Genomic DNA, 11,199 nt, shown 5'->3' on the forward strand with positions numbered 1-11,199 from the left:
ATTGTAAAGTAAGTAGTTGTCTCGATTTTAGTACAAAATTCAAAGGCACTTCCAACCTTATAGATTCGACCAGAAAACTTTAACTTTGGTCTGTTGTATAATCATTCTAATGATTATCAATGAAGTAGACTTTTTAATCACGTTATACAGCTAATAACAAAAAGCCTTTAATGAAGAGACACGCGACTAAAGCCATAAAACCTTTGTATAGATAGTGCAATTCACGAAGACGCGCCCCTACTATTTTTCTCTGAGGGATCGTCGATCGCATCTTTCACTTTGACCAGGACACTCCAGGAGACTGTCTATTCATTATTAGTCAATTAATTGTAGTGTGCATGTGTACTGATTACGCTCATTGACGGAAGCTTGCACACATATACTATAAACGGTTAGAGTGGGGCGCGTCTTCGTGGATTGCACTATCTATGCGTCAAAGTTATGACAATATTTTTCAATCCGAACTCTAGGGCTGAAAATTATAAATGCCTTTTAAACTTTCCTTATTATAGCCGTATTATATAATATTTCGTATTATAGCCTTGCCTATAATACTCATTCGTAAGGTATAAATAAGCTTTATAATTCCAGCCTAGATCCATTTGCAGTCTCTGATTATAATTATGCTTAACTATAGTTGAGAATAATCTCAGAGCAATGTGAAATATGAAATAAAATCAGGTACATATTTTGTAAAAAGCTACAAACAAAGCGGCCTTAACATTACTATTGCCTTTAGTTTAATTTATGATATGATTTTTATCCAACTAATTAAGAATTATAAACAATTATATTTAGACGAATTGATGTATTTAAATATAAATAATTTACAAACAATTCAAAGGTATTAAAGGTATTTCTTTTGCTTCTTTGTTTGATTAAAACGATTGCTTGCCCCGGAGTTTTTAAATTATAAGACATAATAAATTTACAAAAATGACAATTATAAAACTGTGATGAAAAACACGTTTTGATACGGTGAAGTGTTAACACTGTATGTATTGTGTCCAAATTTAATTACCCAGTAAAATAGAAGTCTTTGGAAGTTAATCTAAGTGAAGTTAAACATTTAACAGAAAAACCAAACATTCCCAGACATTGAAGTTACAAAGATCTATTAGAATAAGGTCTGTCTATGTCCACAGACATTGGACGGTCCATACACCAATATACATTGTTTATTTAAAACGTGACTGACAATGTCATTGGAGGCAAATAGATACACACTTTAGACTGTATATTCCGGGAAATAGACACAGATCGTTTGAGATATAAAACGCACAGATAAAATATTATTTTCGCGAATACTCGTCATAGCATGATTTTTCAGCGTCTGTCTCACCTAGGACTTCACTTCGTGTTTGGAATGCTCAGTCTATAAGATATAAACGATATTTAATGGAAATAAAATATTACCGGCAGGACCAGTTTTTGAAACAGATAATTCTCAAGAGCTGACATGAGAATTGAGATATGTTTACAAAATATAAACGTCTGGTGGCTTTATCAAAAACTCCAGCCGTCATCAACATCTTAAAAGTTCAACATTTGGTAAATCTATTATTTCCGTGAAAAGATTATCCTTGCAAGACTCAATGCAAATTAACTTATGTTTTCATTTTCAAGTTTCAATTGCGCGGCCTTATTACGTTAAATGTATACAATAAATATAGACTGCATGAAAGAATACTACATTGTCTACGACGACGCTCTATGTAAAATGTCTGTGGATATAATCGAACCATAAATTGTATGGAGGTAGAATTCCATGTACTCATTGATACATTTACATATTCGATACATGCCTAGTGCAAATATTAGAAAATGAGCTTTCTATAGAATAAATTACGACTCGTACCAAATACTGGTGTTTTATATAGAACCTATTAATGTCTACAAACAACTACGTAAAAAGTGTTATATAAAAATTTAATTTTCTTTATACAGTATAAAATATAATCTTTAGGATATGTTAGTGCCGAGCACAGTTAAGGCATATTTTGAAGACATTCTTTGATCTGTGTCCAGGCTTGGAGGTTCTGGAAGTAAATTGTCATTTAGTTGGTGTTGCGCGTTTTGGCAGTCGGCAATGGTAGTAACTCTATGCATTTTAAATACGGCATAATTTTATGAAAAGCATTCAATATTTTCTGGTTAATTCAGTTAATATTATAGTTTTTGAAAATGATTTCAATAAAACTTCTTTATCAGATAAAAATATGAGACGATTTCAAGGCTGTCTCCCTGACCACAACTGCTATAAAAAAATCGGCACGGGGTTCTTTGGAAATGTAATTCAAAATAGTGACCCATTTAGGTATTGTAAATTGCTCATGAGCGGAAAATTTACTGTAAATAAAAGAGCCATAAATACAAATCGTTAAAAATTATGACTATTACCAATATATTTTTTAAAATAAGCATCACATTTGAATAGATATTGATTCAAACATTATTTGATAAAATCGATCAATTGTCAAAATTAAATAAATAAATTTAACAAATTAATTAGATTTTGTTACAATTATCATACCTTTTTAGCGGACTTCACTTGCAACGCGATAAAATTCACAAGCGACTCGTGCAAATCTTTATCCTTTTGCTTTTGAAAGTATTCAATCTCAACGGAGGCCTTTTTTCTGAATTCTCTGAAATTTATAAAAATACAGTATAAGCCTCACATTTTATTTGCATACTTTATATACGCAGTTAGAAATAATCTCATTATCTTAATATAGTGAGCTGCTGACGCCATAATTTCGACCTCGCGGTATCTCAGTAAAAGTCTCAGATAAACAAATAATTTAAATTATGAAATAAATTCAAAGAATATGAATATTTATTATTATGCTACTTTAGTACGCATTTTTGCATGATATCATTTTTGTATTATTAATAATGTAAATATTTTAATATCTACGTACTCTAGATCGGTGCGTGCTCGTTCAATGGCGTGCGTGTCAGCGAGTATCTTCGCGTCGAGCACGCGCGTGCTTTGATCGCGTACAATGTCCGGCTCCGTGGTGCCGAATAAACGTGACATTATCCCGGACTTTCCGGCAGCTGCACGGTTACGTTCCGCTATTCTGTGTAAAAACAAATCTTGCTTAAAAATTATTTAATTTTTATGTATTTGTGTTCAGAATTACATAGAAAAACTCTGATTTGTACAAAGAAGTACCTGTTCAAAGAAGTTTTAGTACCTGTGATAAATAATGATAGATAGCCACTTGGTCCTTCGAGACATGCAGTGGTTATAATTATTAAGAATCCTCTCTTTATACCGAAATAACTGTTAACTGTATTTCCTCTACATACTGAAGTTGAGATTTTAGATTTAGTTAACAAATGTAATTCTGGCAATTGTGAGTTTTACACAAAAAAAAAAACAAAAATTCAAAATAATTTATTCATATAGGTAACACAATGTACGTATCACGTCAAAAAATAAATATATATGAAATGATTCTAATTTTCATTTACTGCCAGTACTCATATCAAGGGCAGAAGAGAAGAACTGACTATAAACTCTCCGCCACTCAATTTTCTTCAATCTTAGATACAAATTGTTAAATGTCAAAAAGTATCACAGCTGTTGAAAAAGTTATATTATTATTTATTTCCCTGGAGTAGATATCGACTAAAGGGAAGGGTTTTTGCAGTAATTGCAAAAACCCTTTATCTTTTTTCATTTTGTATTTTTATAATAATATCAAGTCATTGGAATGCTGAGAAAATAAAGTTGAAATAAAATAAAGTTGAGAAATGATTAAGTTGTTAAGTACCTGTTGGTTAACGCATCGTTGGCATTCTCCAAATTGCGTTGTAACGCTTCGTGGTTAGCGCAGAGATGTTGTAACGCAGCCGCGTAAAAGAGATATTCCTTTAACTGATCTGCTAATTGCTCTTCATCCTCTGCTATTGATTCTATTGAGTCTGCTATTGAATCTTAAAAATATAACAATAAAAAGAAAGAATTAAATTTTTGGTTTAATATAAGAAGCAAACTAACGTAATAATTCAATAGTTTAGATTTGAATAAGGGTCTAGGTCTGACTTCCGTAGTTCATAAATCAGTTGGATTTCCCTTTAAATCCTATTCTTAGACCTTGAAGGTTATCGCTACAGTATGATTCTGAATGTTTCTTTAATAATAACAGAAGTGAGTTCTCATATTTATTTATATTAAAACACGACAATAATATGCCATAACACATTATTACACATATCCAAAAATTTAAAATATACTGAAACTCTCACTATGAATGACAACAGAAAAAATATTAAATTGATTCAAAATTTACATTTACTACCAGTTCACAAGTCAAGGGAGTAGAGAATGCAAGATTTTAGATAATGAAAGACATATAACTAAGAAATATAAATAAAACAGTACAAATTGCAAAATTTTAACTAGATAATATTTATTACTAGTAGAAATCTTAAGTATTCATGGTTCACTTGCAATTATCAAAATGTGCTTGTTGTAATAATTACCTAGAATAATTTTCAAGAAGAATCAACAACAAATTAAAAGTTATTACCGAAATAATGTCCTGCCTTCTGTAGTCCATCTCCCATCTCTTTCTCAATTACACTCCACTCGCTAAACAGCTTGCCATAGTTTGCATGCAACTTGCACAGAGCATAGTTCTTCTCTATTATCTTTGATCTGAAATAGTGAAAATTGTAGGCATAAGAAAATAAAATTGGATTTTCTAGATCCTGATCCAACTAAAGACGCTATTGAAGGTCTCCATCTCAACAAATTATCTGTTTTTTTTTGTTACATTTTAATGTTACTCGATACTGAGTTTATTTCTCATAGCACATGCCTTAAATTACGTTTTGTCAACATAAAAAGAACGGTAATTCGGCACTGATCTGACCACGAGTTTCAGGCAATGCTCTATTTATTTATAAAATCTTGAAAAATAATAAACCCTATATATAAAATGAATTGAAACGTAAATGCCAATTGCTTAGTTGCGAACTTTTGACATTACTTACTTACAATTAAATACGAAATATTTACCTGGTGTAAAGAAAATTTCCTAGATTTGTCTCCAATTGCTTTCCATAATTTTTAACCCCATCAATTTCGGGATCTGGTTTCTTGAGCCTTATGGATACAGATAGAGATTTTATTTTGTTTTCAGCCTGCAAGAGGTATCCTAGAAATAGAAAAACAGAACTTCAATTTCGAATCCATTTTTTTTATACATTTAACTTATAAAAAGACCAACAGCAAGGGTATGTAGTAGTCTTGAAAACGACAAATAATAATTCAAATTTAATTATCCTAAGTCTAGGCTATGTGAAAATCGCAGGGGTATACTTTGATTGACATTTTTGATTAAAATGCTAACTTAAGCATAGTTAAAAATATTAAACTTAAACTTTATATGGACCATTTTTTGTGTTAGACTTCTATTTAAATTAACCTTTCAATAATTATACTAGAAATTTTTTTTATGACTCTTTCACCACAGCCTAAACTTCACAGACTCAATTAATTATATAGTTGAAAAACCATACCACTATCTGTAATAGTTTCTCGCCATCCATGTTCCTGCTGGAGAAAATTGATGTACTGATCATCAAAGCAAAGTTGAGGGTGTGAAGCTACTCGCAGTAAAAAGTTCTCTAGGCCAGCTCTTCTACGCTCTATAAATTCAGGGTCTGTTGTATCACTTTTTCGCCAGGCATAGATGATCTGAAAAATAAATTATTTTAATGATAAATATATGTACAAGGGATAAATTTCTAAATTTCATATATTATAAAAAGTGTAAGTGTATGAATGACTAAGGTTCACATGATTTTACAGAAAGTGAGATCAGGTATCAATTACTTTTAATACAAGGCTAATAGCATAAGAATATCAGTGTATTGATTTTTATAAAATAACACCATAAATTGTTGCATTATAACTATATCTATATATCTTATTTAGCACAAAATACTTTATGGATTGGACACAAATTACCATAATTTGTAAGTTACCATTTTCAGAATCAAAACAAATACATACCCTTTTCTCAGGCAATGGTGGTATAACTACATGTGGGTAAGTCACTTGTAGGTAATCATGAATCTGCTCAAACTCTGTGTACCTTCTCCATATTGTACTGATTTTAGTCTGAAGCTGTTTGTACTCAGAATCTGTTACTCTGAAAATAATACATTAATTTATATACATTTATAAAATAAAGATTAAATTACACATTACAATCCTCATCTGGCATTTAAATGCTATATGTATACCTAAGGGTAATCAATGGAGAAAATTATCTTTAAAAAAAATCTAGTCAAAGAAATAAATAATAACTAGACGCATATGCAGCTGGGGATAGCAGTCAGTAGTCTTAATTTCAAGCAAGCCTTTAGATTAGATTACCTATGTTAAGTACTCAAATAATTTTGCACACAATGCAATTAAAAGATAAAGATTTTTTATTTAGAAAATATATAAAGCAAATTGTCTCATCACACATACAGTCTGTATAGGTTTTTAAGAAGTGAAAAATCTTACTTCACATCTATTAGATACACTGTGTAATGATCTCGAACATGCAGGGTCCCATTAGCTCTCTTCTCAGATTCCACAATAGTAATATCCACATGTTTGATTAATGCATCCTAAAAAAATCATTGTTTATTATGAATTTTGTTACTAAGAAGTAGGCGGTAATGGTGAAAACTCGATTAATAAGTATGTACTTGGTTTTCAAAATCTTCTAATGCTTGTATATTGTTTAACGATTTCGAATGCTTAGCTGGCGAACTTTCCGAAGACATTTTTTATTTTAATTTTAATGGAATTGGAAGTTTTGATGAAATTATGAAGATTTTTAGATTGTTTCAATCTCAAAATTGTTGATTTTTGTGTCCAGTTTACAGTTTTTATACTTCAACTGTCATAATTGATTATGTCAATACCGTTGACGTTAAATAATACTTCCTCCGTCAATCAACCATGTCATAAAATTTATACAGATAGGTTCATTTATACCAGTTCCAAATCCTTGATTTTATTAGGCAAAAAAAAAAAGAGTTTCAGTAGTCGAACTAAATGCAAAACTGCAATAGATTTTTATGTTTGTAATGCTCAAACTTTTAGGTCTGCACCGAGATGGCGTTTATCTGTAAAAGTTGTATAAAATCGTACCCAGTATTAGGCACGATTTTATTTGAAAACCGCTCCGATTTTTAAAAGTTAATCTGAATAAAAGCACTTTATTAATATATTTTTTCTTAAAAACTAGATTAAAAAAAACAGAATAATAAAATTTATTCTTATAATATAACGATAAATTAAATTATTACGAAAGTTTTGTCTAGGTAACTATGCATATGCTAGCCGCACACACAAAATAATATTGTCAATGCAAGATTGTCAATAACCTTCATCAATATATGGTCCCAGCATACTACGCCATATTATTGGCAATATTTCATGCCTCATGGTACAATCTGAGTCAGTCGCTCCGCAGCTAGATCATGTGCGCACGTTTAACATAATGGATAGAAAGAAAAAAATCGTTGCATTGAGTATTGCATTAATTTTACTATCTAAAAAAATCAATCAAGAAAGAAACCATGGATTAAAGGCTAGATGAGAAGATTTACTTTAATTACAAAGGATTCCATAGTATTATTTTATTGGCTTTAGTAAATGCTCGTAAAGAATTCACGATGGTTGATGTTGGTATCAATGGTCGGATATGGTGGAGTCCTGTTCTATTCAAAATTTTGGCAGTCTTACGAACAAGGTCTACTTAACTTGCCTAACCCAATTAATCTTTCAAACATGACACACTTATTCCCTTACGTATTTGTGGCTGATGAAGCTGTTCGCTTTGAGCTCAAATTTGATGAAACCATACTAACAGAAAAACTGCAGCTCTAATGAGCTGATATTCAATAAAAAAACTATCAAGGGCTTTATCAACGGTTGAGTGTGCGTTTGGTATCTTGGCTAAACGTTTTGGTATTTTTCAAAATGCTATGAATCTAGAATCAGTGAAAGCAACGATACTGACTTTAACCTGTTGTTACTTACACAATTTTTAATTAAAGATGCTTCCCTTTATTTAAATCAAGAAAAGGACCCACCATCTGTCAGTAAAACTAATCTACAGTCTACTCAAATTAGAAATGCGACTTTAAACGCTAAAATAATAAGAGACAATAATTATTGTAATAGGATGTATTCCATAATTCTGGATAAGTTTCCCATGTTTTAATAAACACTGACAAATAGTGTTTTTCCGTGAGAGTAGCATCATCAACAGTATCAACACTATCGCTTTGAATACTGTTTTCGTTCTCCATTTTGAACAAAAAATAGGAATGCCTTGAAATCTTTTTCTCAACTAAAATATTGCCGCACGTCCGCACACGTCAATATTATTGACAATACCCCTGCCTCCCCCCAATAATATTGAACAATACCGCAATACAGGCCGTAATAATTTATGTTATTTATGTATGTATTTTGTTTTTTCCGACGAATGTTTTTAAAAATAGCATATAAGGTTTTTACGCAATGTTTGTAACAGCGGAACTAATGCGCTGAATCGTGCTTACATAGTTATTTCGACCGCTAAGGATATATTCAACTTCTTGACCTTAGTTACAGGGTCCTTCAGGCCAGGTAATCGATGGTTAGCAGTCGAGGATCCTCCGTATAGGTCGTGGAAAGAGAAATTCACTTAGTAGTCAGCAATTCATTTTTATATATTTAGATTATAATATGGCTTCAACATTTTCTCATGAAATCTATTTAATGCCTGTTTATGTGGATGTGGTTCGTTTCCCTTCGAAGAATATTATATTAATATTTCTGATCCATCTTTACTTACGACCGGAATATGATGAAACTACATACTTGACTGTTTGAAAGTTGATATTTTTTATTGTTAAAAGCTTGCCAACGCTCGGCACACTGATACATTGTGACACAGCACTCATATTACACTTTTGCCATGACATACACGAGAAGATTGTTGGGTCCGCAAGTAATTCTATAAATTTATATTGTTTTAAAATAAACAACAAATTAAACAAAGATACTTTATTCATAGTTAATAAAATTATTGAAATCAAGTCTTGTCCGTTAGTAATGATCTTTATTGTTAAAAATGGTGAATGTTACAATAACAGTACGATCGCGATAATGAGACAAGTTGAAAGGAAATAAAATATCTATAGCTGAATCGACTTTTATTTTCTATTGGCACAATCACAGTTCATTGTTAACTCGAGGCAAAATCACACAGTCCAAAATCTTTTAAAATTTATTCAATATTTAAAAATAAATTTCTTGAATAACATTATAAGGTTTGTGTATATTTATTTATTGTGCATATATGCGTTGCGCTGCCCTTTTAGGACTTCTAGTAGGCTCGTTTGCCTATCCTATAAAAAGAGATTTTTTATATTACTCTGATTTTCGCGAGTTTTTCGAGATTAGACATTTAATTTTTTTCTTTTATACAGAACAGACTTACATCTAAAATGAACGTTTTATCTTTAAAACATACCTAGAAAAAAAGCTTGCGCTTTGAAGTGAATTATGAAAAAAAAACTTTAGAATAGATACATTTTTAACTTGCGTTATAAACAATAAATATAATATATATTTTAGTTTATTTATCTTGAATCTAACTTTCATAATAGTGGATAAAAAGAATATCGCAATAAATTTCCACCGTTTTATTAAAGGAGACATATTGTGGCCAAGTTATTTTATCTTGCAGCTCAAAGACATAAAGTGAATGCGAATAATTCTGAATAAAGTTGCTCTGTAATAAAAAATGTTCACTATGGTTGTATCTGTCGTCCTGTAATACTAACTCATGTTTATAACTTTACTTTAATATGTAGCAGTCTTCTTTTAAAGAAACTTCACTGTTGGATTAAAAGATGTTTCTTACAATTGAACTAATTATTAAAATTTAAAAAAAAAAAACTGTCGGCGGTGCACTTGCTTGGTCTGATATGTTTGACTGGGTATTGGATACTTTTCCTTGGAAATAATATTGGTCAGAGCGCAATCATGACAAAAAATGTGTGCATGTAAATGTTACAGTTAAAACCAGTTTTTAGGTAGAACGCGTTATTCCTAGTTAGAAGGCGTTTTTACCAAACGCCTTTGTTAAAACTAGAATTAACTAATGCTCACAATTGAATATCAGTTAAAACTAGTTATTACTAGACAAAACGCGTTTTTTCGAAGTTAGTCAGTTAAAACTGTTCCCAAGAACCGTCGTCCGCGCGCTGTGCTTTCGTTCGCCAATAATAATACCACCAAATGACAAAGACCTCGAAGTTGTAACAAATGTGAATCAACACATAACGGCATCCAGAGAAACTGCACATCAAAACTTAAAAAAACAGGCCAAGAGAATGACATTAGCTTCAGATGCAATACACGTTCCTGTAGAAATCGGTGATAATGTAATAATACAAATCCCAGATGTCGACAGAGCAAAAGCAAATCTACGTAATATAGTCGGAGTGGTTCTTCAAAAGGATGATCAGGGTTTTCACAAGATTGCAACGAAATATGGAATGCTCGACAAATTATATTGCAGGTATGTACCTACCTATGTGTTGCTTAATTGTTTTACCATATTCAATTATATTGCCTTTAGGTAAAAGGTAACTATTTAAATATTGCTTTTCAGGTCAGAATTCGACAAGTGCAAAGAAAAATTTTTGCATGAAGAAGACGTTCCGAATACAAATTTACCTTTGAGAACTGTTGCTAAGGAAGCATCCATAGGAACAGGCCAGGGATTTATGCGCTGCGTATGTAAGAAAGGATGTATGTCAAAAAGGTGTCTCTGCAAGAAAAATGGCTACCTTTGTAATTCAAAATGCCACGATAGTTTGTCTTGCAATAACAAGTAGATCGTCATCTTTTTTAATTTTAAGGTTGTTTGATTATTTTTTTATTGTATGTTTACCAATATCCCTTAAAAATATTATTATAATGTTCCTTTTTTAATTTTATGGTTATATTCTGTTGATTTGTTTGATTATTTTATTTACTTTTAATTAATGTTGTCACCTTGGCAACTACTTTATGCTGATGTTCCCTAAAATGTTCCTTTAGTGTAAGTTTTTTTTACTAGGTACGGTACTATGTTTCTATACCCTAGATCTTTTTAATAAATATTTTTAAAACTT

General features: G+C 31.1%; 2 protein-coding genes across 2 annotated transcripts; one reads left to right on the forward strand and one right to left on the reverse strand.

The window, feature by feature from the left end:
• Nucleotides 1–253: 253 nt before the first annotated feature.
• LOC110995171 (sorting nexin-4-like) lies at nt 254–6,902 on the reverse strand. The gene is made up of 10 exons (XM_022262211.2): nt 6,724–6,902; nt 6,536–6,642; nt 6,035–6,173; nt 5,539–5,716; nt 5,036–5,174; nt 4,545–4,672; nt 3,786–3,948; nt 2,925–3,086; nt 2,534–2,648; nt 254–2,039 (listed from the first exon to the last, which is right to left on the reverse strand). The coding sequence occupies exons 1-10, from the start codon at nt 6,799–6,801 to the stop codon at nt 1,989–1,991; spliced, it is 1,260 nt and encodes a 419-aa protein (XP_022117903.2). The 5' UTR covers nt 6,802–6,902; the 3' UTR covers nt 254–1,988.
• Nucleotides 6,903–10,300: 3,398 nt separating this feature from the next.
• Nucleotides 10,301–10,977, forward strand: LOC111000123. The gene is made up of 2 exons (XM_022269477.2): nt 10,301–10,601; nt 10,695–10,977. The coding sequence occupies exons 1-2, from the start codon at nt 10,414–10,416 to the stop codon at nt 10,918–10,920; spliced, it is 414 nt and encodes a 137-aa protein (XP_022125169.2). The 5' UTR covers nt 10,301–10,413; the 3' UTR covers nt 10,921–10,977.
• The last annotated feature ends 222 nt before the right edge of the window (nt 10,978–11,199 follow it).

The sequence above is a fragment of the Pieris rapae genome, chromosome 2 (assembly GCF_905147795.1).
Source record: "Pieris rapae chromosome 2, ilPieRapa1.1, whole genome shotgun sequence".
Taxonomy (NCBI): domain Eukaryota; kingdom Metazoa; phylum Arthropoda; class Insecta; order Lepidoptera; family Pieridae; genus Pieris; species Pieris rapae.

What these genes read in the sequence shown, in the direction of transcription:
- LOC110995171 (XM_022262211.2), bottom strand. Translation starts at nt 6,801, where the DNA reads ATGTCTTCGGAAAGTTCGCCAGCTAAGCATTCGAAATCGTTAAACAAT. An exon ending in CACCATTGCCTGAGAAAAGG is followed by an intron (nt 5,717 to 6,034) that starts GTATGTATTTGT and finishes TTTATTTTTCAG; the next exon opens with ATCATCTATGCCTGGCGAAA. An exon ending in AACGATGCGTTAACCAACAG is followed by an intron (nt 3,087 to 3,785) that starts GTACTTAACAAC and finishes GTTTTTACACAG; the next exon opens with AATAGCGGAACGTAACCGTG.
- LOC111000123 (XM_022269477.2), top strand. Translation starts at nt 10,414, where the DNA reads ATGACATTAGCTTCAGATGCAATACACGTTCCTGTAGAAATCGGTGAT. An exon ending in CTCGACAAATTATATTGCAG is followed by an intron (nt 10,602 to 10,694) that starts GTATGTACCTAC and finishes ATTGCTTTTCAG; the next exon opens with GTCAGAATTCGACAAGTGCA.